General features: G+C 43.7%; 3 protein-coding genes across 9 annotated transcripts; all 3 read right to left on the bottom strand.

The window, feature by feature from the left end:
• Nucleotides 1-13,719: 13,719 nt before the first annotated feature.
• On the bottom strand, nucleotides 13,720-16,178 carry LOC129597180 (uncharacterized). Of its 4 annotated transcripts, none has more exons than XR_008691529.1 (8): nucleotides 16,119-16,178; nucleotides 15,895-15,976; nucleotides 15,625-15,822; nucleotides 15,034-15,190; nucleotides 14,906-14,976; nucleotides 14,438-14,827; nucleotides 14,288-14,379; nucleotides 13,720-14,209 (listed from the first exon to the last, which is right to left on the bottom strand). XR_008691529.1 is itself a non-coding variant. In XM_055494646.1 (8 exons), the coding sequence occupies exons 5-8, from the start codon at nucleotides 14,962-14,964 to the stop codon at nucleotides 13,964-13,966; spliced, it is 537 nt and encodes a 178-aa protein (XP_055350621.1). In that variant the 5' UTR covers nucleotides 14,965-14,976; nucleotides 15,034-15,190; nucleotides 15,625-15,822; nucleotides 15,895-15,976; nucleotides 16,119-16,178; the 3' UTR covers nucleotides 13,720-13,963. The 4 variants fall into 4 exon arrangements, 2 of the variants coding, with proteins under 2 accessions (XP_055350621.1, XP_055350622.1); XR_008691530.1 differs by having other exon boundaries at nucleotides 14,438-14,627; XM_055494646.1 differs by having other exon boundaries at nucleotides 14,438-14,578; nucleotides 14,907-14,976.
• A 393-nt stretch (nucleotides 16,179-16,571) lies between these two features.
• LOC129597179 (failed axon connections homolog) lies at nucleotides 16,572-20,734 on the bottom strand. 4 transcript variants are annotated; one of them, XM_055494642.1, is made up of 7 exons: nucleotides 20,278-20,734; nucleotides 19,200-19,399; nucleotides 18,470-18,678; nucleotides 17,736-17,784; nucleotides 17,467-17,646; nucleotides 16,713-16,802; nucleotides 16,572-16,620 (listed from the first exon to the last, which is right to left on the bottom strand). In XM_055494642.1, the coding sequence occupies exons 1-4, from the start codon at nucleotides 20,479-20,481 to the stop codon at nucleotides 17,741-17,743; spliced, it is 657 nt and encodes a 218-aa protein (XP_055350617.1). In that variant the 5' UTR covers nucleotides 20,482-20,734; the 3' UTR covers nucleotides 16,572-16,620; nucleotides 16,713-16,802; nucleotides 17,467-17,646; nucleotides 17,736-17,740. The 4 variants fall into 4 exon arrangements, with proteins under 4 accessions (XP_055350617.1, XP_055350620.1, XP_055350618.1 ...); XM_055494645.1 differs by having other exon boundaries at nucleotides 16,578-16,620; nucleotides 17,532-17,646; XM_055494643.1 differs by lacking the exon at nucleotides 16,572-16,620 and having other exon boundaries at nucleotides 16,792-16,802; nucleotides 17,423-17,646.
• Nucleotides 20,735-21,214: 480 nt separating this feature from the next.
• LOC129597163 (unextended protein-like) lies at nucleotides 21,215-27,544 on the bottom strand. Its single transcript, XM_055494613.1, has 7 exons — nucleotides 27,135-27,544; nucleotides 26,068-26,536; nucleotides 25,092-25,570; nucleotides 24,230-24,518; nucleotides 23,735-23,911; nucleotides 22,555-23,199; nucleotides 21,215-22,060 (listed from the first exon to the last, which is right to left on the bottom strand). The coding sequence occupies exons 2-7, from the start codon at nucleotides 26,534-26,536 to the stop codon at nucleotides 21,573-21,575; spliced, it is 2,547 nt and encodes an 848-aa protein (XP_055350588.1). The 5' UTR covers nucleotides 27,135-27,544; the 3' UTR covers nucleotides 21,215-21,572.
• Between the last annotated feature and the right edge of the window lie 126 nt (nucleotides 27,545-27,670).

Below are 27,670 nucleotides of genomic sequence, written 5' to 3'. Positions count from 1 at the left end.
ACATGGACGGTGTGGCCATGTAGCGACCGGGTAGTATTTAGTGCCTACTGCCTAGATGGCTTTTTCGATTGATACCGCCACTGAAAGGCCAGAATGTGCATGGTACTGCCTACGGATGAGCACAGCGGCCTGCAGTTGCAGAGAATATCGTATACAGATTTATTATTGCCTCATCCCATTCATTATTATCATCACGAAATTCTTATATGAATCTATCGCGATCATGGCAAGACTATAACTTAACGCGAGGGGGGAGAGCGCGGTCTTCCTGCGGGAATCGGTATTAGCGGACGGGGTAAATTTTACATTATTGAGACCACACGTATATACGGAAAAATTTTTTTGCTAAAAGTTTCTTTCAGTACTCCTTGTAATAACGTCCGCTTCCTTACTGTAGATGCAGTTGTAGCCTTGTAGGTATCGATGACTGTACCGTTCCAGATCTCAACGATACGATCGTTAATGCAAATCACCACACTACCCTGTTATTCTGCTACCACGGTTACTCATATTAAAAGCAACCTTTTTAATGAATTTATTTTTAATAAATTCATAAATACGAGTAAATTGGTATCTTTTTTTAAACAAGACAAAATTTTTGGCTGTGTAGCTGAACAGGACCTCGGTTTCTGTTAGCACTGCCTTCAACGCGATTGGTACAACTGGATGTCTGGAATTGAGATGGTTTAGGTCACCAGCCTTGTGCGACATGCGCGTTCAAAGGGTCACAGTGACCACACCGCCCAACTGCCCACATAAAAAAATTCGAGAAAAAAGGCCTTGCGCAAATCAGTCAACGTGCGAGGAAAATCAGCGCAGCTTTTCCTTGATAAATTAGTTACAGTATTGCCGAAAAAGTAGCATTCAGTATTACCAGTTTTACTTGCATTAAAAATATTACCAACATCCATAACCTCAAAAACGTCAATGAGAACAGTAAACATTATGTTATTGAATTTTCAGTTACGCGCCGCTAATGCTGAACCGTGAAAATGTGACAGAAAGTGACTGAACCGGAACAAACCGTAGTGTACAACCGTAAAAATACTCGTACAAACTTACCACAACGTCCACAAGCACAGAAAAAGATGCAAGTACATGAAACATTCACCGCACTAGTGAACTGCCGGGGGATATATTGACCATTTTTTACTGTCAGCACCGTGGTGCGGGTGGTCTGCGTATCGCTGAGGCTTGGGTTCGTCTTTGCTGTAACAACCTTTCGGTAAGTTATTGGTTCAAAGCTTTAAATGAGCAAACCTAACGCTTTTCCGACAGGCACATTGCAGCTTTTCACGGTGGCAGCCATGCTGCTGGATCAAAGGTTAATAACTTGACGTGATAGTCGAGACTCAGTTTGTAAGCGAAATTGTCCGCCCAAAAGGTGAGCACTTGTAGCACTAAATTTTTTCGTGGAATATCGTCAAGTGAAAATTTTTGAAAGCATTTCATTGATTTTGGCGGCTCTACTCTCCATCTGCAAAGAACCAAAACCTACGATTCGCAAATATCGAACACAATAAACGCAGCTGCGGTCACTTACTTTGTAAAGCAAGCACACAAATTTGTCCAGTAGTACTTCTTCCATATTTTTCGGTTCTTGTGAATGTGTATTGATTGTATTGATAGAGCGCCATACTTCTGTATTTCGCAATATTTTTCTGTTGGAACTGGCGGGCAACATGCGTCCAGATGACTGAAAAAGGCCAGCTGCAGGTCACCTCCCAAGTTCTTTATAAAGCAGTATTTAAAGTCAGAGGTCAACGAAAAGTCCACTGAGAGATAGTCACGGCCAATACACCCTTTACTCCAACCATCCGAAGAAAACAGGGTCATCCTACCTTTCTGGACAGCAAAATTCCGACATATTTGTACCAAGCTTTGGCATCTAAGCGGAGAAAATCGCCGAGACAAAAACAATGGCAGTCGGCAATCACCAGCCAGTGCAGTGTGACAGACATATGGGAAAGCAGTACGACAAGCGACGCCAGGCATTCGCTCCAGGATGCGGTTAAATAGAGGATTTTGGTTGCGCTTGTTACAGATATCTGAATTCGATACGCTAATTCCGGTGCTGCGAAGTCCTGATCAAAATCACGATGGGGAATGATTGTGTCGTATTGTAAAACCGGGGATTTCAGCGCTCATTGCCATTTAATGCAAACTCTACAGTAAACGTAAATTGGCAGTCTTTACTCATGGTTGACACTAAGCAGAAAAAGATTGTCTTACCTTTGTAAAAGTTTTCGGTCAAAAATATCAAGGTACGAAAAAGTCAAAAGGATTAGTCGAGAGGGAATATCTTTAAAGGTCATCGGGAGACCTCGCGAGAACCTCAGGCATAGATTATCAGGCGAGCAAAGTCGATTATCGGGCGATTGTCTTACAGAACGTCTGCGGGGTCAAAGTCGAGAGACCGACTCCGCAATACCGCAGACGATATTGCATCCGCGTGGCCAAGGACGCTGATAAGGTACTGCTGACCTTTCTCACCAACTTTAACCTTGAGTAGCCACCAGGTAAGCCAACGGAAATCCTTCGGTCTGAATCTCGTTTGCTGAATACTGCGTGCTTTCTGCCATACGGCTGGCTGGTCTGGACCGAGACTGATTAACGCCTCCATCTGGCTCCGGGTGGTCTTGGCAAACACAACTTGAGCCACGTGCCGTCACCCACCACTCGCCCGCACCAGCAGGCGATTAAACGGGATCGTGTGGTCTTCTTATCCCAGAAGATGGTCTTTACGGAAAGATTGCCATCTGTCATGTCACACACATACCCACGAATGAGAGTTCCGTTGTCGCTTACAATGTCCACGGCATAGTGCCCCCTAGCACAGTAATGCGGTGTGGGTATCAGGTTTAGTATCAATGGGACGTTATGTTCGGAAGCCATGACACAGTTTTACCACAGGTTTTACACATACAAAGCGCTGCACATTGACTGCATCCACATTTCAGAACAAGCGCGAACTTTGGGAGCGAGATGCGGTTTTTATGATGCATAAGGGAATGTATTCGCTGGCACGATAATATGTGTACAGCCTTTGTGGTGCACGATAGTAAACCACCAAACGTTGCGGGAAAAAATTATAAAAAAATTTATACTTTGTAATCATACTGCCTTGCATACGTAAATTTGTCAAATACTCGGCGATCGCCATAATAAAGGGGTGTACAGCAACTGCATTTTCAAGGCATGCAAGACTGTCAGCTGAATGAGAATATGATTGTGTCCTTGCAAGTATGTATGCTTGATATTCTCCAATCAATATTTTTGTTAAGGGCCAGCATAAATTACTCAGGGTGAATTTTCGTAATTAATTCTTTCAATTGAAATTTTTGAACGTTGCAGGGTAGTAAGGTTTATTATGATTAGACCATGAGTATCTACTATAAATCCATGTTTTCTTCGCTTTTTGATTTCATTCTATTTCCAGGAGTACTGCTGCATGCGAGCGTGAAATATGAAGAACCCTGTCGAGCTTCTAAGGTAAACAATGGTACGCTAATATTAAAACAAATCAGTCTAGGCAGTCCACTCCACCCTCGTCAATACCCTTTCGCACCCCTTACTTTTCTTTATAGACATGTTTTTCTATGTTTATTGGGCAAGAGCTGCCAAAACAACAAAAAGTGCAAGCGCGGGCACACTACTTTACAATTAAAATTAAATTTTAATTGTAAATTTTAAACATTAAAAAAACAACCAAAATCTCTATCCGCCCGTGGGTTAAAAGGCAATGTACTTGACACAGCAGTTTCATTTCCCTTAATGACAGCCAAACTAAAACGTTGCTTCATAAAAGCAGTAGCACGCGCTTCTCCAGTTAATTCACGAGTTTTACGGCCCATAAAATGTACAAATTCACTTAAAGCTGGGCCGAAAACACCAAACGTTTCAACAACTAAGGGATAGAACAGGTGTCTACTTTCCAGTGGAGAGTATTTCCGTCGTTTTTCATTTTCTGCCAGGTGAGCCACACTTCCTGCCTTTTTCGAACTCCCGTGGACATGGGAATCGGCTACTGTACACCAACTTGTGACATCCCATACAACAAACTTTCCCTGACGGACAGGAATAAGCGTCATGCCGTCAGGTCGAATCGCCGCACTTTCTATTAGTTACATTGAAACACGTTTTTCTATTAGTTACATTGAAACATCCGGTAATGTGTTCCATAGACAATCTGTTTAATTCGTTTGCTTATGTATTTCGAATAAAGAATATGTTAATAATTTCTACATGGGTGCGTAGTATCAAGACAGTGCACCCGCATGCTGACACAAGCAAGCATTCCATCCGATTGTCGGGCGGTGACCTTGATCTGCTAACTTACAGCAAATCCAGTGCGGATGGTACTATCAGAATTAAATTTATTGTTTCCTTTCGCAATCGCAATTTCGTTTGCCGGTTCTCTTCGGACACCAGTCGCGGTAATCTCCTCGTTGTTCAGCGCATCTGCTAAGCATTTTGATGCTCTTCCGATCTTTGTAAAAACCGCACCTCTTGTGAATTAGCCCTCAGTATAGATTGTGTCTTTAATTTAGGGTGACTCTAATTAACAGGGTGCGGAAAAGGGGTGCCTATACTAAACGGGGGTTCTCGCGGTGCCTGTAGTGTCACCTGGTAATAAAACCGACTGACTATTTTTTTCTGCCGCAAGAGGCCTTCCCTTCACAGTACTAGTATCAGGTGATGCATTTAAGGCTGGTTTTGTGCTGTACTTGTTAGGTAAATAAATGTGTGGTATATGTGGGAATCCCGGTTCGCCAGGTAGCACTTTTTTGACGTGTGTTGTGCAGACCCGAGACGTGACGGCGACAGTATGTTTAAGTAGAGTTATCGCGCAATGTATGACGTTAATTGGTACGTCTGGAGTACGTAGACTACGTAAAATTACAACGAAATTGTTACAATTAAAACGCATCCGTCCTGGCTCCGTATTTTGACGGTGCTCGGCACATCTAATCCATGAATGCCTTTTTACGAAATCGAACCGGGAATAGTACCGCTTAATTTGTGAATAGTAGCTCGACAAAATGGCAACTGATTTTGCTGACACTGTCTGTCAGCAACAATACGGACAGCGTCGCTAGGGACAAGCGCGAGTCCTTTGTACAAGGTCGAGGCATATCTCCCAAAAGGCTAGTGGTTTGTCTTGCATAGGTCGTGACCGACGGACAGGTTAGGGCACGACCGACGGATTGACAGGATTCCCATCTTCCTCAACATAGAGCGCCTTGGCTTTGGTACTTAACCTTAGTAGCTACTAAGCCTTAGTGGGAACTTAGCTTAAGTAGTACGTATTCAGACTTAAGTAGACTAAGGCTTATTAGATAGAGGGTCCGTCTGTCACGCACTAATCTGTCCGTCGGTCACGCACTAAGTTCAGTAAGTTGCACTATCTATTATTTAATAAGCCTTTGTCTACTTAAGTCTGAATACATACTACTTAAGCTAAGTTCCCATTAAGGCTTAGTAGCTACTAAGGTTCAGTACTCTAACAGGGGATGAACGGCTAGTTCACCCCTGTGCGCGAACAGAAACGGAAACTGAACGCCAACACACTGCACACTTTATCGCTCTCTCATACAACACATCAAAGGTTACCGCAGCACCTTGCTGCGGGGCAAAAGGGAAAAAGCATCCAGCTCAGACGACGAAATCTAGCAACTGAAGAATCTATCAGATTTAGAATCTGGTAGATGGAGAAAAACACGGCAAAAACAGCAAAACAACCTAGCAGCCGCCTGTGCGCGGGTGAACGGAGAGGCCACTCCTCCTTACAGTACCAAAGCCAAGGCGCTCTTTTTCTTGAACATAGAGGACCTCCGCTTTGCTTCGGTCGATAACTTTATTTGTTTCCTCAGTAAAATTTACTTTTTAAAATTAATTTTATTCTACGAGTTTTATTGCTGTCTGCTGCAATGGAATAAGATTATAGTGGTGACTCGTCATCAACGCGATTCTTTTGTACGATGGGGAATTTGTGATTATGATTTATGAGAATCCGAATGGCCATGAAAGAAGACAGAGGCCATTACACCATTGCGCTCCAGCGACCGGTTTCCTAAGAAATAGAAATGTGGACTGTAACGAGGGTCACTGGGCACATTTTGAGTGTTTAATTAGTTTAGTTGCTGGTATCAATATGGCTTCAGAGATGGAGCACCGCTGAAGCTCGGTAAAATATCTGCTTCGATACAACGATCACTGAATATGCATTTAACGAAGTTTGTCCTAAATGTAAACGGTCTGATTGCATACGACGGTCTGTCCAGGCTGTACTCACTCTCCTTGAGCAGGATATTTTGCCCAACCTAATTATCCAATGAACAGTTCTCGCTGATTAAGAAATTTCCGCCAGACAGACAGACGGACACTGTAATAAACAGAATAACGGACAACCTATAATAGGGAAGTGCAACTTGACCTTAATCCGTGATAACAGACCTATCGTATAGTTTCAAACTTCCAAGTACCTATTTCGGCTGAAAAGGAGTTGGTTCTAAATATGTCGGCTAGAAAAATTGTGTTAATGGGGTGTTTTATTGCTTATGCAGAGCTGCCTGTTTCTTCAAGTGGCGACATAAACTTTTTCCAACGGTCGACTTGTATTTGTTGAACGGAATATTATTCAACATGTTTAAACCGCACGTGAAAAGCCGATTTACTGATTGATATCGAAGAAGCACTTTTTCCTTCGTACTAACACCATCATGGACATTTTGCCATCGCACTTATTTCGAGGCCCAACACGGAGCCCTCGCGAAATCAACAACGGGAACACCGTGCTGGTCAAACGGGACACTGGTGAATGGTGGCTGGGATACGTGCAAGATATTGAGGGCGATCTCATGTTGATCGATTTTGACTGCAGCATAGCCGCCACCGAATGGATCCACTCGCGACACGTGCGAGCTCAACGCTTTCTGAACGATGACTACGACGTGTGGTACTCCATGGACCAGCAAGTAGCCGCCACGGGTAGCTGCCCCGTGCAGGTGGCGCTGCGCAGCACCGCAAACGGACCGCACATTTTCCGTCCGGCCCGTCTGCTGACGCGAACGGCGAAACTGGGCCGCCTAAGCTTATTCTACGTCAGGTTGGACCACACGACCACGCCCCAGTTTGTGGTGGTTCACCTGTGGCAGATTGCCGCCAAAATGGAAGCGGCTCAAGATGAGCCCCCGCTGCCTAACCATACCCGCGGGTTATACTACCGCAGGTTTACTGTTCCCTTCAGAGATGCTCACCTGATTACGGTGGTGAATAAGGAGGCCATTCTGAGATGCGTAGATGAGGCCGGACTACACCCGCCCACGCTGTTACCGGGATATGAAGATGGCCGATCGGTTTGTAACGACTTTGTTGCCGAACGTCTCTTCGTCAGCATTAGCGGAGATAAGTTCCTCTTCGTCTGCGCCCAACTCTATGCCACACATCCTAATGAACGTGCGGAATGGACTGCAGACACTCTCATACGAGCGTGTGCGAGTTGCTACCCCGTTCCGTCCATTTTGAACCATGAACGGCAAAGCCCTCAGCGTGACCTGACGCCAAGTATGTTTATGTATACCGTCAGCAAAGTAGATCTACACAACAGTGCGCTGTGAACGTGCAAAACTGTACTAACAATAAGTAGTAAGCAACACCGTGACCTTTCCACTAAAAATACGTCTAAATGGTAATTATTTTTGTCAAAACCTTTATAGAAAAGTTAGAACTCGATTTTCACATGCTTCCCGAAATTGTTTGCCGGCACTGATCAGATTTTTTTTACCTTCCAAATCGAGAATATGTATATTGCAATACGAGAAACATATTTTATTCAGTACGGGTACAAACTAGCCTTGTTTCAGGGAGCAGGCGTGGAATAATGAATTTACCTCTAATGTACCCTGAAAATCTTGCAAAATTGATTGTAGGCGGTGCAATTATAGGAGACACTGACGGATGGATTGGTGACGTGACGCATCCAGTTCTGGCTGATATTCTTTTCAGCATGGACCTGCATAATCAAGCACAGAAGAAAAGGTAACTAGTCACGAAACGACTCGATAGTATAGGCGGACGCATTGAAAAGTGACTGGACCGAAAGCAACAGCATAATCTGTACTGCACTGCACACTCACAGAGTGCAAAAGGGAAGTAACTTGCAAAGCCTTTCCTTACATACATTACACAGCCATTGCGCAGTGGTTTTGACATCACTAACATCATTCTTCCTTTATTACTTCTACACATAATGTAGTACTTCAGAACTCGTACAATATTGCTAACCATGGTGAGAAACGGTCCGTGCGCGCAATCCCATGCTGGGAAGGCTACATGGGAATTCTGGCCTTAAGAAAACGTTAATACGAACCAAATGAGACACACCGGTTCTCTTCAACTTTGGCCGGACACCGGCATGACTCAGTATGAGGATCTTCGTGATGTGAAATCAAGGTCCAGCTCCTTTTTTAAAATTTATATTGCATTTCAAACACTTTAGATATTTTATTATAAAATTATAAAGCAAATGTTAATACTGTTAGTTCCAAGACAAAGCGATCCCGGGGTACTGGGCCGTTAGGCATTTTTCCAGAAAAATTGTCTGTTTTGCTTGCTCAAAGTCGAGAAGATTAGTTTGTGCTGGAGAATTCAAAACAGCAAGCTTTGCAGGGTGTGCACATTGTGGCTACAACTGCTGTCGGACAATCGTGCTAGCCGACACGTCACTATCGACAGCTCAATCGTGACCCTGAGCGAAGATCTCCCAACGGCTGTTTGCGACGATGCCGTGTACAGCTTCACTTGGGGCTTGGATCTCGCCGTGACCGGCCACACCGAAAGCCTGACAATACTCGATGACGTGTACGGCACCAGCCTGAGTACACTGACAAAGGTCGTGGAGGGGCTGTTAACCGCCAAGAAGGTGCAGTTGCGCTACATCCTCCTCCGCGATGGCCGGACACATGACGGTATTACCAATTCATCGGACCGGTACGACTGGACAGCTGAAGACGACGGCGTGTGGCGCTGCGTCCATGTAACCAACCTCATAACCATTTGTCACCAGCTGGTGCTGCGTCATTATACCGTAGAGGATATCGCCGACGTTATGAATATGCTCGATCTGTTTCCTTATGACGACTTTTTGCTGACGGAAGCTGGTTTCACCAAGGCTAGAACGCCAGCTACCTACAGAAAGACCCCCGTTACGATCAAGCATTTGATACTGCATTCTGCTGATGGCGATGTCGGAATACTCCGACAGTTCATGCTGGCGATGGAGAGGAGTTTTCCGCCCACTAAAGCGACGGTCCGTGATCGGGTACGATCCATTCATCGACGCTGGGTGGACAAGCTGCAGTATCCGGATCAATGGAGCCACATTCGAGACTTCCTGCAACTGTAGGTTGACTTCCTGCAACTGTTGCGTAAATCTTTCTGCAGTTTGACCGTTGATGCCGTAATGGTTTTCCAGGTATAGTGGTTTCCGCCCAGACGGCAGCGCACACGATTGGACGGATGTTGATCTTAAACAGCTGCATGTGTCCAGTCTGACTAAGCTAGCAGTGGCAGCAATTGACGCGCATTTTGACGTTGCACCATAACACGCCGTAATGATGCCACATCACACGTTTTTCATTAATTTATTGGTTTGTTGACAGCGTATAAGAATTTTATTAAGACTTATGTTGTACAAGGACGAAGTGCTCAACATCTCGTGTCGCCAATCCAAATATCATCGAAATGGGAATACCCAACCGCAAAGATCATTCAACGCATCGCAGCAACTGAAGGATCGCGAGCTCAAAAGTTCTATTTTCCATTGCGTTTTCATTTGTTGTTTATTGATTCTTTTGTTTGTTGTTTTTTCTGTTTACTGACAACATGCCCAGGCTCAGAATTAAACAAATCTTATCTTCTGCAGAAAAGTAACATATTACCATAAATTATAGTATGCTTTAGAATATTTAAGTCGCACCCATACTACAGCTATCTAAAAGTTTGTGAGAGATACAGCCTTGAAACATCCGTACGTCTGGGAATACATTTTGAAAACGGGACGTTTTCCAGAACGCTCTGAGCATACCGAAACAGTTTCCAGAACGCTCTGAGCATACCGTTCTGAGCATACCACGGTGGATCTCGAGGCTTGCGTACTGTATAAGTGTACAAGAACAGCCTTGGGCAGCCAAGTTGGGGCAGTTTTTTTCAACAAATTACCAGTACAAGCCAGCTGCAGTGAATAAAATAGATACTTATTTAATTTTTACGTAGTTGCCCATGTGTCCAACATCTTTTCACTAAAGGTTTCTACGCCGAGAGCTTGCTTGAAGCTGCTTCGAGTTTCAGTGAGGTCAAAACTAGAGCTGACTAGCTTAAAAATACTGCTCAACCCGTGGACAGTGGTAGCCTTCTTCCCACGCGAAATGTTTTTAAACTTTCATTTGAGGCTGTATTCTACTTGTGATGAGTCGAGATTGTTTGTCATTTTAAGCTCTTGCGAATCATGTCTAACCTATATGAATTTCAACCAAGCCAGTGTGACCTTTTCAGTTTGACCGCGAGCACTGCCAAAATGGATAGTGACCTCCTCTTCGAGCTCACCGTGCAGTCGCGGACTGCCGTAGGCAACTATTCTTGATAAAATTTCTTTTAGAACGCATTGATTGTAAGTTTTAAATGTTTCGTTCATACAACGAGCTTAAATCACTCACTTGCAGCGAAATAAACAGCACCACAACTTTTTTTGCGATCTGCTTTGTCGGTTTTTTCTGCAATTTTCCCAGCGCTTCCATTTTCCCACGGGTGTGTTAGATATTTGTCGACACACCAAAACTGGATCACACACTCATGTCTTGTTCATAAAACATGTCAGCTCAAGGTCACCTAGATCTGTCAGCTAGGCAACCGTATTCGACGGCGGGTCCTTTATAACATACAGGTCTATGGCACATTCTTTGGGCGTCAGTTTGAACCCTGATCGCTCAGTATTTTGTTGCTTGCCGGTAGCGAACACCTTTTGTGTCCCTCAACGATTTCCAAAAAAGTTCACGAAAAAATATCGGCTTGGGAATATTTTATAGTCAGTTATAAGCATGCACTACTCCATATCCCCTGAATCACTCCTCGGCTCCCTACTGGTGCTGCAAATGGTTGCGGTTTTGATATTGCTAGATCTGCAATAAAAATTTATGCTAGAAAAGTGTAAAAAGGAAAGCTACGTGTTAAACAATCTTGTAATTTATTTAACACTACTACTGTCCCAACTTGGCTGCCCAGGCAGTGCCGCTCTACAGTAGTATAGGCAACTGGCGAAGTTGCCTATACTACTGTAGAGTTGCCTGTACTACTGTAGAGCGGCACTGGCCCAGGGCTGTATATATAGATATATTTTAAGTACTGTAAAGAAAAAGCCCGCGCTTGGAGCTAACGTCATTTTGAAAGCTTATGCCTCGAAACAAAATAATTATATCTATATGTATTAGTAAACGAGTGCTTATACCGGTAGTTTTGTATTTATCGAATTTTAAATTAGTACGGAAATGTATATTAGCAGATCAAAAACGTATTGTCATTAAGGGCACGGTCTGTGCGGCATGCCCTGACGTGGCGGGATGACACAACGGAAGCTGGACCTTTATTGGCTACTCTCTGCTGTAGCATACAAAGCGGTAGCATTATACAGGAAGGCAACAAACAAACAAACAAACTAGCCGAAGGCTAGATTGCACAACGAGCGATGATCATTAGTAGCGCTAATGATCAAAATCACTTAGCAGCTCGAAACAGTGAAGGATGACACACACAAACAGAGCATCACCATATAGGGAAGCATTAAACAAGCTATGGCACGAGGAGTACTCGTGACAGTATTTTAAACGTTGTCTCTTTCAATGCGATTATTATAGCTATGCTAGATTAATCTTACCTTCACGTACTTACCGTATACCCAAGCTGAAGCCATATCAAACCAACAAATTCTGCTCATGTATCCGTCCCATCCGCAACCGGAAATACTGGACGACTTGTACGCATACATTGTACCTCGGTTTCTTCAACGTTTATTGATGAAGTGCTTTGATTGTGCATGTACAGACTTTCACATTCATCAGGTTTCAGCATCCTAGCACGCATGCAGCGCATATACTGGCCTGGTCAAATGTTACCTCGAAGTCAAAAGCCCCGGTTCCATCGTACCGAGACCGTTTAAGCATTATTTTGTCTAAGCATCCTTATCACCTTTCCGATTAGTGCTTAGTCTTAAGCACACAAAGCCCTGCAGTTTCGGGGCGGGACTGTTCTGGCCAGCGCGACACCGTCGGATGACGCCAGTGTGCTGGGATACCAACGTTACCCTGGATTTCGTAGGACGGGACCTGATGGTGCATGCTACGCGAGATATATACTTCTACAGATATTTACCCCGGGTCTGCATAATGTCGGAGCATTTGATTTGTGCTGCATGACTAATTTCGGGAGAAGAATGCATTCCAGGACATCCACAGTCATCTCTGTGAATGTCGCATGTGCACTGAAAATTACGTAAGTAATGCTAACAACAATTTGCAGTGTACAAGACCGGTGGCAGGCCGCGGTATACAATAGAGCATAGCGTGACCCGTGAATCTGTAATTCCCGCTGCACATTTACGCAAGAAGTTAATCACTGGTCTTGTAATCGAGTGCTACCCTAGTATTAAGAGCCCTTTAGTAATAACAGCCATCTGTGTTGGCAAATGGTATTCGCAATTTTGCTCGGGAGGCAGCTGCAGGCCTGCAGCATATGCATTATGCAGATGTTAATTATATGATCAAAGTTACTCAGGTCGCTGATCATTCGCGCGCTTCTTGAGAAAATATTTCTCCCGCGTAGGAGGGGGTAACCAACCCTTTAAAGTGTGGCACTATTGGTTGCACGGTGCGAATTCCCAGTGATGACCGGGCGCTGTCGGCTTGCCCCAACTGTGGCGCCATCAACGATCACCGCTTTTCTTCAGAATCGTATGCAACACTCCCATACCGGACGTCTTCGCTCCCTGGTTTACGTTCTAGGTTACAGTGCTTCTCTGATTAACCCATTGAATTTGTTTTTGTTCTCCAAGAGCTACCGTACTGGTTTTGAAAGAACTACAGACTACAGTGGGCCAGCTTTGGAAATTTTCATAGAGTTTAAAAGAATAAACCAAAGTAACAAAAAAGTAATAAAAGTTTCAGAGTAATAAAAAATGAAGAAGTTCCAACATTAAGAGGTCACACTATTTCGGTTATCCGTATGCAAAAAACAGCAAATCTAATGCTACGCGTACTGTTGCAATAATAAATTTCAAAATGACAGTGCATATACATAATTTGGTGATGAAAAATAAAAATAAAATAGCAAAAAATGATTCTGTACCAAGTGCTAACTTGCTGGCTTACATTATGTTATTATAAAAATTATTATAAAAGTTATAAAATGTTGAATCTGATCAAACAAATCAGTTACAGGCTATAGAAATTAAAGGCAAAATTCCAGCACGACGGCCGAACAGGATAGCAGAAAAATCCACAAACTTGCATGCAGTAAAGCCAGACCTTGTTGTGCACGTCAAACATATTTGCAACTTACAGTTGTTGTGACAGTTGTGCATTATTTCGGGCAGCTAAAAGCTGTCGATAACTGTGGAACTACTCGTAGTACTAATACTGCTGCACAACATAATAATATGCAATAGTGACAATTCTTTTATCGGACTTCTGCAATACTGGTTTAGCCGTCAGTGAAGGTTGTACTGTGTACCTCATGACTGGCGGCCATCAAACAAAAACTGATGATAACGTAACCGCTCGATCGCACATATCAGCGCTCAAAATACAGCAGGAAACTATGCTCTTTTAGAAACCATCTCAAAACGCATGCAATAATACACTATTAGTAACAAGTAACAACTATAATCCATGCACCAGCATCCTCCGCAGCGCTCTTAAATGGGCATGGGTTCCGGTTGGTCCATCTCGGGATGCGGCGCCGACACCGTGAACTGTCCACCCTCCACGCTCTCCGCATCGCCCCCCGTCACGTCCGCCTCAAACTCACTGTCCTCCTCCAGATCGGTTATCTGCAGATCACTCCGGTCCCCGACCGTCGATCCCCCGTCGGCCAGATCTTCCGGATGCAGGAAGGCGCAGCGTGCGGCTCCCATGCGACACTGCGCGCCAAACGTGCATACCTACACGGTCACCACGAGAAATTACAGTAGCTTTAATACAAAAACTGATTCAGAGTATACGATATAGGGAATTCTTACCACTGGCTGCTTGTGCAGGAGCTTGCAGCGCGGCTGCGTGCAAAACGGTGCGTAGATACAGAACGGGATTTTGGTCGGCACGGGAGGAGCTTCTGCAAAACGATCACAATGTAAGAATGCTTTAGAAAATGTCGACGGGAAAATGCATACGTTTATTCGGTCCTTCCGCCGGTGATGCTCCTGAATGATCGAACACACACGTCGCCCCAAAGCGACAATGTTTTCCGTTCCGGCAGACGGGATGGAAATACGGACAGATTTTTGCTTTTTTAGCACAGTGTGGCAAAAATCCACAAACAGATAATCATGTGGTGAAAAATGTCGCACAAATTTAAACGAACTGTAATCGAATCATGATTGAAAATCTTCTTATTAGTCTCTAATTACGTGATCAACATTATTTTAACTTCGATGTAGTGTGCCCTGCCCTTTGCTCAAAAGAAGAATACTTCACACAATACATTTCATGACTTAAAAATAAAAAGGTCAAAGCTGTTAAAAAGGCATTTGTGAAATTAAACCAGTAAGGTAAATCGTTGCCTAAACAGATAACGAATAATCAGCAATTACCCAAAACGAATAAATTGCGATTAATTAATAATTCGAAACAGGTCATACCGGTATGACTCCCGGACGTATCCGTTTAGCAGGTGGCGGTCCATCGACATCCATTTCATCCCCGCCCATTGCTGTAAAAAACTATCGTCAACGAACAGTAAAATGCGGCAGTGCATCGCAATCTCCACCGTGTTGAGAAGGAGATTGGAATGTTATTCGGCCGATGCCGGACACGTGAACTCCGGCAGGGCGAACGTGCCCCATCAATTGCGTCCGAAGCCTTGCTGACCCATGATAACACCGCTGAACGAATGGGACGGCACAGCCACCAGCAACCCTGGAATTCTGCAACGGCAACAACTTAGTCGTAAGGAGAAAGGCGAAAACAAAATTAAAATATCGCCTACGCAACGATCTTTGCTCTGCCAGGGACCAACAAAGTTAGTATTTGACAAAATTTAAAACATTTACCGAGTAAAGCGTTAAATATGCCCACAGCAAAAAGATGTTATAAAATTATGAATTACCAACGGAATTACCAAAGCTCGAATTACCAACGGAACAGCACTGCTTTGTCTGACTGTCATCGTAAACTGCTATTGTGGTCACCTCTCATTACAATGAGCAAACCATAATCATAACAATGCTAAGCGATAGCTGTTGATTGATTATTCAATCCCATGGTGAAAGCAATATGATAAGGATAAGGACGAAATTAATTAACAACAAAGGAATTATTCTGTAAAAAATACTGGAGGACAATGTTGGTGCCGACTTACTCTTCGGAATCCTGATCCAGGACCTTCTCCGTTTCCTCCTGGTGTCGGTAGTCCGGGACAATCAGCGGAGAATCCGCCCGCGTCGGAGCCACGGGGGCCGGCACGGGAGCCGTGACACTGCGGATGTCCCTTTCCCGTTCTTCATGTGCGCGCTTCTGGCCGCCACCACGACCAATTTTCACCGCAATGGGTTGACCACTATCAACGACCAGAAACCAGACGTAACACAGCACTTTTGATATCCGAAAGAGAATAAAAAATCCTCTTTACCGAGATTCATCGTCGGATTTCAACGCCTCCTGATCCATTACAGCCTCCTCGATAGCATCGGCTTCAATAACCATTATCTCTTCTGCCAAGAAAAATAAAATATAGAAAGAATTTTAAGGAGAAAATGAAGATTACAAAATAAAAAAGTAAACACCGAGAAATATGCTGCTTCTGCAGCCTTTTTATTCTACTCGTACAAAACGAAACACCGCAAATCTTCGTACCCTAAGGTTGGACCACTTTTTCTTCGCTTTTCTTCTTCTCCACCAAAGGAACATCTTGCTGGGCGGCGCTGACGGCTTGTACCGACTTCACCGCATCACGCGCCGCCTTGGTGAAATGCGCGACACCCCGGATTTCGGCCTAACACACCCAGCAGCTGTCAGTTTCGTCAGGCTACTCCCAAAAGCAACGATAAATACTTACTGCTCTCTGTTGGGATCCGCGGTGCCACGATGTTCCCGGCGCCGACATGAGCGATGATGGTGGCGCGAACGGGACGGATCGGATTCCCAATCGTTTTCTGCTTCCGCCTCACGCCGTTTGTCCGCTTCCGTTTTCTATAATTCCCAAACAGACCCCCGTTCAGATATTAATCTGTTCAATTGATTAATATGCGTTTTTGATAACGTACATGTGGAGATTCAGAGCCGGAAGTGGCCGCCGGGACTGGAGGCTGCGCTTCACTGGGCGGATCCGTTTTCACAGTGGGAACGGTGGATGTATCTATACAATGAATGCGAGTGAAACTAAGTTGAAAAAAAAATTATCGCGGTGAAAGACTCTGCATCGCATTCTCCTCTGCATTCAGCGATTACCTTTTTCCGGACAGGGAGTGGGTTTGGTCGTGGCAGCGGTGCCTTCCGGGGCGCCAGCAGATGACTGCTTGCCAGCTATCTCCGATTGCGCTGCAGTCGATGAAAAAGACCAAATTATAATATACTGCAGTGATTTAGATCTGCCCATGGATAACTGACTTTTCGAGGTAAACAGGCAATATCCATAAGTATTACTATACTTCGTATACGAGTACCGTACAAAGATGACTGACAGTAACGACTGACAACACAGGAACAAAAATATTTAACACGACAGTGATTTTGATTACTAGGGTAGTGCAGGAAAAGAAGGACCACAACGATGCTCAATCAAAAATGGATACATTCAGATGACAGCACATAAATGAAAAAGAATATTCAGCAAAAGCTAACTGTCAACTGGACGAAATTTAACAAATAACAAAAATAACACTTTAAGAAAATTGCAGTTTTGAAATTAGATTACTTACTAAAATAATTATCAAATCTTCAGATACAGTGATACACGCAGTGCTTTCCAGTGGGGTAGCGATAAAAAAATGTCAAAAATTTCAGCAAATCCACCTTTTTGCATATCAACCGATTAAGTGAATTAAAACTGCTGTAAATAAATCATTATAAATGACTAAAAATAAAAAATCCCAGAACAGTGAACACTGCACAGCATTCAGTCGGTTTGTACAGCAAAGCAATCGCTCAATATTGAATACCTTTTGTCACTTGATTATCCACTTGTGACACCACTTTAACAAACCTTCAGAAAAATGCCAAAGTCAGGATTTTGCCCGTTAACTGTGGCGACGACGACGAAGAACCCACCATTCGACGAAGACATCCGTTTTATCACCCAGAAAATCCACCAGTTTACTCCGCAGAACCGTCGCATCGTTGCACGGATCAAACAGCACGAAGATATAATCCACGAGGGGTTTGTCTGATCAGGAAGAAAAAAAAAGATAGTTTTATCCGGATAAATCAACAGAAAGCAGCACAGATGGTTAAAAACAGCAGCGCAGTGCTCACTGATTTTATCCTTCTGTTGAATTTCCTTCAGCTTGGCGTGGATTGCATCCTATCAAACGCAACAAGAATGAATCAACAAGATGGGAAGCGCCAGGAATAACATATTTTCATCAAGGAATTTGACAAATGATTGCGCTCTAACACAAAACTATCGCAGAGAAGATGGTAAGGAAAATCCAGAATGATATCAACGCACCCAAATACGACAGCGACGGATTTTTGAAAACCACTGATTTAAAAACCACGGATTTTTTCGCGGCGTAACGAGCTGAAGTACTCTGAGCTGCCGCCTTTTATATCACATTTCCTTCACTTGTCTCACTCGTACTACTAATTCAAAGTATAATGCGCTCATATCTTATTCGCGATTTTTAGTAGCGATGTTAAATCGAAGGTGGAATTGCAATGCAAAGTTTTCGAATATTGAAATTGTCTAAATATTGAACCATAAATTACTTATTATAAAATGTAAAACGGAATAGTGATTAAACACGAACAAGCTAAAATTTACGCTGATATTGACTGAGCGCCATAAATTGGCTCTGAACAATTTTACTCGATTTTTAAATAAACCCTAAATTATCTAAACGGAATCAAGTTAACACTCATCAATTCCGATCCGTGATCATGCAAAGTAAGAATTTTAAAACTTAGAACGAAGCCTTATCGCGCCCGGTTTCCATTAGCACCCCTCATCGTTTAATCGCTGCATCCACTCCCCCCAATTCACTTACCCAGATACTCGCCAATGGCCGTCACATCATCCTCGCCCATCTTCATCACTTCCGGGGCCGTGAAGCGTCCAATTCCATGGGCATGCGCCTGCGCCTTCAGCCGGCTGCGGATGATCTTGGGCAGGATCAGATCTTTCAGTTTGCTGAACGGGAACTGCTTGACCACGGTCTCCTCCTTGTCGTAGCTCCAGCGCCATAACACCAGCACCCTAAATAAACAAAACAATGATAAGCGCCGCAGTGAAATTTTGCCTGCACTGCATTATACTGCAACTCTGCCACTGCACTACAGTAACTTATGTACCAAATTTAAAAGTAGAAAAAAGTTTAGCCTGGTACAGTGAGCTGTGCGTACTTCAAGGTATGACCAACACGTTTAGCTTACATTTAGTGGAATTAACCATTAAATTAAGATTAAGGGCGCTGATGTGTAAACGTAGATATTGCAGAATGTGATAATAAAATATGCTATTAGTTAGCGCGCAGTAATCGACCCGGGGAAAACCGACTTCTGGCCTGAATGCTTGCAACTTTCTGAGATCCAGAAGTGAGTATCACACGACAAAACTTTTCACACGAAAACTGACACTGAATTATTTCACCGATCCCACAAAGTGTTAGGCAATGAAGAGTAAAATAGGTTAAAAATTCAATAATGGGAAAGATAATTACGGGAGCTACTGCCCGTGTGTGTGGACAGCGGCGCAGATGTAAATTGAGTGTGACTAACCAGTAGAGTTCCTCTTCCACGAGCTTCTGGAAGGCCCGATTAATTCCCTTTTCGCTCGGCGTCAGCGTACTGTTCAGATCCAGTCCGGTCTTCAGTTTCAAAAAGTCAATGCACATGGATGAATCGCTCACATCCTGTCCGGCGTACGTCAGCCACGGCGCTTTGCCCGTCTTGCTCGAATGCGGCTTCGCGAAATCGTTCTGAAAAACAAAAACACGACAAATAAGCTTTTCTCGTCTGAAACAAACGTCCCTCTTTAAACACTCCATGAAATCTATTGTTTCCCGAATAAGAATATCTAACTCCGGGTCACACCCACAAAATCAAGAAAACCGAAACAACGCTGATACTTACTTCATACGCTATTGATAATTTTCTGATTTAATTTCTGCGTGACCTTTGCCAAATCAAGTGCAATTACTGTAAATATAATTTCCATTTAGAACTGGTATTATGGTTAAATTAATTTATGGCTTATAACTTATTTACCATTGAATCATGCAATATTTGTACTGTATCTTCATACCAATCTCAGTTACTAAGAAAGCTATGACACAAGTCTGTTTAGCAGCATGAGTTCAGTCACAAAATTGGACAACAATCTCGGGACAGAATGCAAATTTTTGGCATGACCATTGAAATCTGAACTGATGTGTTAAATACCGAATTGCAAATTGAGTCGTATAATTCACAACACGAAACTTCCTGCTATGCTGTGCCAAAGCGAAGCCGCACCTGTATTACCGTTCATCGCACATTTAATCCGTATGATTAATTTTCGTCAAGATAAAAATCACAACAAAATCAAAAACCGTAAAAATCTTGTTACTGTTTGCAGTTATCGCTTAGTCTAATTAGGAATTATTATTAATATCGGTAACTGTTATTGCTATTTACGGAAACATTGGTTCAGTTTAGTCTGTTTAAACACCAAAATTATATTTATTATTCGTATTTTAATTTTGCACTACGAAGCAGGGTCACGAGTAAGATTTTCAAAAATTCCTAATATTCAAAATCTTCTTTCTAAAAACCATAATGAAATTGAGAGGCACTCTGCTCTCTTCTTCGATCTTACTTCAAAATTGACTTTGGTCATGCGCAGATAGGTCTCCAATTTGAGTCCAAACGGCGACACGTCGGGCACCACCGCCGTGCGTCCGAAATGATGAAGAACCACGTCCGGCGTCGTCCTGGGTGCCTCCGTTGTGGTGGTGTCCACCGTTGTGGTGGCCGTCTCCGTTACCACGCTGCTGTCCATTACCGGCGTATCGGCAGCCATGTTTGAAGGAGATTTGTTGAAATAATGTCAAGAAGGTCCTTGTCGCTGCTTGAACAAATCGTGTGCAAACAACAGTACAATGAAAACCTCGTTCACACTGATCGGCTGCGGCTCAGAATTTAAATTTCCACACAACTTGTAACCGATTTGATGAAAGAATCGAGATGAAAAGAGAGGAAAATGTTAGACGCTTTTCGATGATGTAGCGCGCGGGATGTGAGTCAAGAGCGCCCTCGAAGAGAAAAGAAGACGATGTTCTTCGGGAAATTCCCGTAGACAGTAAGTGCTAAAAAATTCATACTGCACCAGTCGCGGGCTTCTTGAGTCGTTGACCGAAGAAGTCTGGACAGTGGATAGAGTAACGAGCGGTACGTACAGTTTATCAACGGTGCGCAGAGCATGTGGGTGCAAGAGTACGAGCGTTGATTGGCCAGGCGGCCCAGGCCATAAGAATAGGATTATTAGGCGGTTTTGTTTGGGGTGTTTATGGAGAAAGCCTCTTATCACGCCATCCGATCAGGTTTTTTTCGGCCACATACATGCTGGATCAAAATTCCGCGAAAATAATGCGATACCGTTTAGTGGTCACGTATGCAACAAAGTACGTACTTAGGTACAGTACATTGAGTCACTGCTCTCACTACAGAACAATATTGGTGTACACTGATACAAGAATCAATTTCGAGATTGTTCGGTTTGTTATTGTGTTAATTTTGAAGACAGAAGAAAGTAGTCTTCATTCATAAATTTATTATGGTTGTTATTCTTTTGGCACACTGACCGCCTCTCGCAATTAAAGGCGGTCCCAAGTCGCGGCCCCGCAACCAACTGCAAATTTTCAGATTTATTTACAGCACTGTACTGGTTACTAACGTGAAATAATCTACCAATAAGGCAATAACATCTGATTAATACATATCTGGAAGAGAACCACAATCACAAAAGTGACAGAATAATCACGCGAATAAGAAACATTAATACTCATTAAAAACATGCATCGAAACTATTATAAAACAAAGCAATATAACAAAATAAATATCACCAATAATACAAAATACAGTGGAAAACAGGAAACATAGCATCACGTCAATTTATTTTCGTTCGGGAGATTTCCTCGGCGATCGTTGTCTCTCTTCCTTCGGTGCTCCCGCCGGCGGCAGCAGCTGATCCCGTTCATCGTCCCGCCTCGACGGTGAGGAGGAACGCGAGCGCGACCGGTGCGCCCGTTCACCTTTGGGCGTGCGCAGCAGATTATCCGCACTGGGCGGCGCCGACATCTTAATGAAGACCGCGGACCCGTTGGGATCAGCGGCCACGCCGGTCGGAGTGGTAGCGGTGACGGCCGGCAGGAATTCCGTGGTGTTCAGGTCGTCCGTCCGGACGCGCTCCATCTCCTGCCCGAAGGTGTCGATCTCCGTGGGCATGTTCTGCGCGGAGGGACTGGACGGGATCAGGCCGGAGGGGCGGTGTTGTCGTTCCAGGGCGGTGGCGCGCAAGGCCGCGATGTAGTGGGCCAGTTTGATACGCAAAAATAGCACGTCGGATGTGGCGTATACGGTGAAATCGGGAGTAAAGGTGCCTGAAAAAAAGTATGCATTACTACATAGCAAATAATAGTAACATAGAAAGTTCTGATTGTGCACCACGCTCAAGGACGAACGTTTATGGGCCACTGCACTATGCTAGCAATCAATTAATACTACATCAATCGTAAACTTGAAAATGCTACAACAAATGACTAAATCGTTTTCAATCCGCAGAGTTTACAGAGGGAAAATTTTTGAACGTTTCCGGTTGTAAAAAAACAGTCGCACAACCACTTAAATAATTGTCGCCAACACAACGTACGAATAAACCGTGCGCAAGCCTCGCTAACGAAAGTCAAAAGTCGAAAAAACCGCTAGTGCCCCTGTTCACCACCAGGTAGGAAAAAAGTCACAACAACGGAATAAATTAACGAGCACCTTGTAGCAAAGCAAAGTGCGTTACAAATGCGCAGTTCATAAATTTTTCCAAATTTTAGTACGCTTCAACAAGCAGCTAACAAAACAACGGACAAAATGCCCGTCTTACCAGTCATCTTCGACTTGTCCAAACTGATCCGCGCCCCCGGCAAGCTGGCTTTCCCGGTGGCCAACGCCGGAAACGGCGCTTTCACTAATTGCGCAATTTCCTCCGGCTTCAAACCCAACTCGCCGCCCAACGCCGTCTTGCCAAAGTACGTAAACGGTCCACTCTCGAACACAAGATCCTCATTGCCAATCTGCACTTCCACGCGACCCTCCAGCACCAACACAAAGAAATCCGCCGGCCGGCCCTTTTTGTAGACAAACGTCGGCGTCACCTCGTTGGGCTTCTTCTTGATCATGCGGGCCACTTCCGGGTGGCGGATCAGCCGACGCAAAATGTGTTCACTGATCAACGTCTCACTGAACCGGTCCACCGAGGTGCTGAGGAACTGGAAGGAGGCGTGCTGCAGTTGCGGTGTGATGAGAGAGGTGTACATGGGACGCGCCTGGAAGACGGTGAAGTCCTTTTTCAGGTTCTTCTTCCCGCGGGCATCTCGGTCGGACTCGTCGAGAATCTCGGATTGGATCATTTCTTCGATGATGTCCTCCAGGGTGACCACGCCGAGGGTCTCGTACACTGGGTCACCACCTTCGGGGTTGGAGATCTTCTGAACGAAGGCCATGTGCGAGTGACCCTGTTTGAAATCCTCTGCAAGAAGTCAGAAAATAAATATTGTAAAAAATAAACACAAATATTTAATATAATATTTTTAATATACATTTATTAATCAACCACCAGCACAATTTTTATGCTGATACTTCTCAGCATTTATCCGATCTTTAATTTGCAGCACACTTACAAATCAGGAAAAAAAAAGTTCCAAAATTCAGCGGTTCCACTAAGCAGAATAAAAAAGATGATTTCAAGAGAACAAAATACTGATTTTTCTGGCATAGTTTGCGTTTATATAGACGCAAAGGCTTTCTAATTTAACCTGCCATAGTCCATAATGTCCATTACACTACACTAACTGCAGTATGTTTCCAAACCCAACCTAAAACTCCCCTGCTAATCAATACAGAGTAAAGAACACTTACTATTTAAAAAACGATTGAATGGTGGTCGATTACACTAAAATTTCACTATTCCAGGGTCAGACAACTCGATAACACCAAATCCACGGAGAACTGGGAAAAATTCAAAGAAACTATAGAGAATTCTCGTACTGATCATCCCAACTTACGCAGCATGACATCGAGAGTGGTATCTTCGAACACGAAGCGCAGCTCATAGCCGTAATATTTGCACAATGTCTTGACGGAAGTACAGTCATCCGGATCCAGTAGCGCCATATCCTTGATGTTGAGCAGACCGACAATATTATCCCGCTTCGTTTCGTAAATGGGAATTCTGGTGTAGCCTAAAAGTACGTAAGTAAAAAATTTTCAAAAAGATCATAGTCAACTCTGCAATACTCAAAACGCAATTGCATTACGATGGGGAAAGGCTCACGCCGCGCTGTATATGCCATCACACTACGGTTCCTGGAGTATCTGTCAAATCTCTAATCTCAGTTGAAATGAGTAAAACAGAGTAACAGGCCTGAATTAAAAATGGAAACATAAAAACATAATGGCAAGCTGGCAACCGAATTTCGAAATATCGGTGCTGCAAGATGATTTTACCACCACTATTCACATAAAGTTTTTTATTTTTTAAAACCATCCCTGGTACGCACCTTCGCGAGTAATTTCTGCTAATGTATCAAAATCCAGTACAGCGTCGTACGGCAACATATAAACTTCATCAATCGCCGTCATAATTTCAGCCACCGTCTTCCTCTTCAACGCTAACGTTCCCGAAATGATGTTGACTTCGTCGTTTTCCAACAGATTATGCTCCTTAGTGACATTGATCAGCTCCACCAGACGTTCACGATCGTATACCGTGCCGATTTCCCGACCCAGGAGGACGTCCAGTAATTTACTCAACGGCCAGGAAATAACACCCGTAATGCCCATCACGACCTAATTAAACAAAAATTTATATTCAGAGTTTGCTCGACTGATAATTCAGTTATAACGTTTGGCACGGGCACCACAGAAATCACACGCCTTGAATGACTACGTAAGCCAAAGTGCTACGACCACTAGTTATTTAAATGCATTGTCAGTAATTTCATATCAGACTATCTTCAGCATAAAACCCTATTTCCGACTACTGTTAAAATCATTAGGAATTCGGAAAAAACCATCACGTGTTTCATTGCAGATTCCACAGAAAGCGAACAAATCGGAAAGAGAAGCACCATAGAAAAGAAAGAAAAGCACCAACACAGGATCTCTTATTTCTTTTATTTTTGATTCAACATGGAACAAAAGTAACAAAAGATTGAAATTAGTATCATAAAATAACAATAAATAAAAATCCACTATAACTGCCTAATCACAAAGAAAAAACTGTCCAATTAACAGCCTAACACCTTTGTAGTAGTATACTAATTTTAAACAACTGAAAAATAATATTTTTTAATTTTATAAAAAAGTTTGATCCACGATGCACAATTGCTGACGGCAACAGCAAAATTAACAGCAACTTACCCATGTTATCCATCGAGTTGCCGATCCAATCGCCAATCCAAACCGATTGCACAGCGCTTGCGGTACAATCTCACCAAACAACACAATCCCCACCGTGGAGAAAATAACCGCATACAATCCCGACGTTAGATCATCCAGGAAAATGGTCAGCGTACTATTGACCAACACATTGCCGATAACCAGGGAGCAGAGGAGAAAGTTGCCTTTATTCCGCAGCGGAATGATATTCTTGGCATACTTCTTCTCCTGCGGTGCCCCGACACTGGCCACAATCTGCAGCTCGGTGGGATCGAGTGACAAGAGGCCCAGATTGAGGCCAGAGAACAGGCCGGATAAACACTGCAGCACGATGATGATGAGGATCTGGATCCACAGCGGTATCCAGTATTTAGGAATCGCCTGCAGTTGGACGGCGGAGCCGGCGCCCTGGTGCAGCCACCTGTTCTCCGTGGGATGCTTCACGCACATGTAGTAGATCCCTACAACCAAAGATGCGAGGAAATATAACTGGCTATTTCTTGCAGATTGCGCGTATTTTTGATTATACAATGTTTTAAGAATGACAGTGCATCATAATCCAGAATACTAACAGATTACCAACCATGACGAGAAAATAAATACAAACTCCTTGCCGCCTGCAGCATTTACAACAGTTAAAAAAATGTCACTGAAAGCTTGTATAATGTTGCAGTTCAGAATGCATTTTTATACAAATCGCGTGCAGTATTTTCACTAAAGCATTGAGGAAACAAGAACAAAAATTCGATTGTTAAAACACATTCACCAAACGTATCATTGCAATATTTCCGTCTACAACTAAGTGAACGACTAAGTGAACTGTTAATAGGATCGGTTAAGCCATTATACCACGTTCGCGGCAATTCACGGAATATCTTAAGCACAAAAAGAATTCCGCTTTCAGCTGTCACTCATTTGATGTTCAGTGTTCACCATCCCTAGCACCGACGAAACTTACAGGGTTTTTCATGGCCCTCATTCAGCACCACCGTCGCACTGGCCACATCATCCGTCTCCGCATCCGGCGCATCCCGTCGCAGCTCAAAGACATCCCCGGTGGGATACCGCACACAATCCTCCCCGCGCAGTCCCCTATGCGAGGTGAACTTGACCGAGGTGGAGTTGATAAAGCCGCTGCCGAACAGCCGGATGGCCGTCTCCTCGTCGGCCACCACCTTGACCACGCCGTGCTCGAAGCCCTTGGCGTTGTCGGATTCCACGCGGATCCCACTAACGTGCACCGTGCCGTTAATTTCCACCACGGGCGGGGGCGGGGCGGTGCTGCTGCTGGGGGTGGTGGGAGCGTCGCGCAGTTGGCGAGATTTCGGGAGGGGTGCGGGGATGTCCGGGATGGCGGGGGAGATGGTCAGCGGCAGGATGATGACAGCGATGATCAGGCATTGCGAGCGAATTATGAAGGGAATCATCTATGTACGCGAAATTCTACTAAAATTTTGTTATTGAAATGACTGAAATGATCCCAGTCCCGAGCAGCTTATCAAATCGGAAAATACGAAAAAATAAACAAAATACAACTGTCAAATGTTTGAGAAAGCGATACAACTGCCGAAATGCGGATTTCATATTTCAGTTATTAAATAAAATAAATTCAAAACTGCGTTAGGATTGCTCTTTTAAATTTCTATTGAAAGCAATGGAATGGCTGAAATCGTTATCATTCGAAGTAACCCATCAAAATCGGGAAATACGACAAAATACAAAAAATAAGGATTAAAATGTTTGCGAAAGCGAACAGCGGCACAATTACGGGCTCCAATAATATTTGTAATTAATAAAAATTATAAAACAAATTCAAATTCGTTTTAAATCACCCAATTAATTACCAGAACAAAAATGGAATTAATTCAAGTGGCCCAAGAGCATAAAAAAACGTGAAGTATACCAAAAAGAATACTGGTTAAATGGCAAGTTAGGAAAGCCAGAAATATCAGGAAGAACACAAAAAAGCAGGTTGGAAGCAAAAGTCGGAGGCGAGCCAAAATATTTGACAAACAGTCTTCGTACCTGCAGTTTGGTTAGCTCGTCTTTTCAGCACAAGATCCAGGCGCAAGCATCCAAGAGATTAAATCCACAATTGTCGATCTAAAAGCAGGATAAAACGTCCGGAAACACTCACGTCTCTGGGCGAGCTTGGATGAAAAAGCGCCTGAGGATGGATGGGATGCACTATAATCTATCGCTTTATGATTTCTGCCCGAGACTGGCCATAAAATTGTATCGGTGAAATGAGTGATGACTCAGCGGCGGCGTCATATAAGGTGCAGGCTAATCGGCTTAGTGGATCGCAAACAACATCTCAATTCATGCAACGATAAGATTCAGTGATATTTATCCACAAAAAGAGGAATTCTGCGGGATGCGCAAGGATTTCGGGAAAACCCAAAAAAGTAAACCCGCCGCAACGTGCCAAAATGAGCAAACAAACGACAACACCAGCACCGCACGAATGGAATTGGAATCCCTCGTTGATAATTTAGTGGATTTGGAAACGGAAGTTGTCGAATCGAAGAGTGCAGGCTCTTCTCCAGACTTTTTGGTTG

Source organism: Paramacrobiotus metropolitanus, unplaced genomic scaffold (assembly GCF_019649055.1).
Source record: "Paramacrobiotus metropolitanus isolate TYO unplaced genomic scaffold, Prichtersi_v1.0 Parri_scaffold0000101, whole genome shotgun sequence".
NCBI lineage: Eukaryota > Metazoa > Tardigrada > Eutardigrada > Parachela > Macrobiotidae > Paramacrobiotus > Paramacrobiotus metropolitanus.
This window is presented reverse-complemented; position numbering and strand designations above follow the sequence as displayed.

Excerpts from the sequence above, each read along its gene's own strand:
- LOC129597180 (XM_055494646.1), bottom strand. The coding sequence starts at position 14,964 with ATGAAATGGATGTCGATGGACCGCCACCTGCTAAACGGATACGTCCGG. Across the intron at positions 14,579-14,906 it reads ATACGTCCGGGAGTCATACC|GATTTTTGCCACACTGTGCT; the intron begins GGTATGACCTGT and ends TATCTGTTTGTG. Across the intron at positions 14,380-14,437 it reads GGCGGAAGGACCGAATAAAC|AAGCTCCTCCCGTGCCGACC; the intron begins GTATGCATTTTC and ends ATCGTTTTGCAG.
- LOC129597163 (XM_055494613.1), bottom strand. The coding sequence starts at position 26,536 with ATGATTCCCTTCATAATTCGCTCGCAATGCCTGATCATCGCTGTCATC. Across the intron at positions 24,519-25,091 it reads CAACTCGATGGATAACATGG|GTCGTGATGGGCATTACGGG; the intron begins GTAAGTTGCTGT and ends TTGTTTAATTAG. Across the intron at positions 23,200-23,734 it reads CACTCTCGATGTCATGCTGC|AGGATTTCAAACAGGGTCAC; the intron begins GTAAGTTGGGAT and ends GACTTCTTGCAG.
- LOC129597179 (XM_055494642.1), bottom strand. The coding sequence starts at position 20,481 with ATGGCTGCCGATACGCCGGTAATGGACAGCAGCGTGGTAACGGAGACG. Across the intron at positions 19,400-20,277 it reads TGACCAAAGTCAATTTTGAA|AACGATTTCGCGAAGCCGCA; the intron begins GTAAGATCGAAG and ends TTTGTTTTTCAG. Across the intron at positions 18,679-19,199 it reads GTGGAAGAGGAACTCTACTG|GGTGCTGGTGTTATGGCGCT; the intron begins GTTAGTCACACT and ends TTGTTTATTTAG.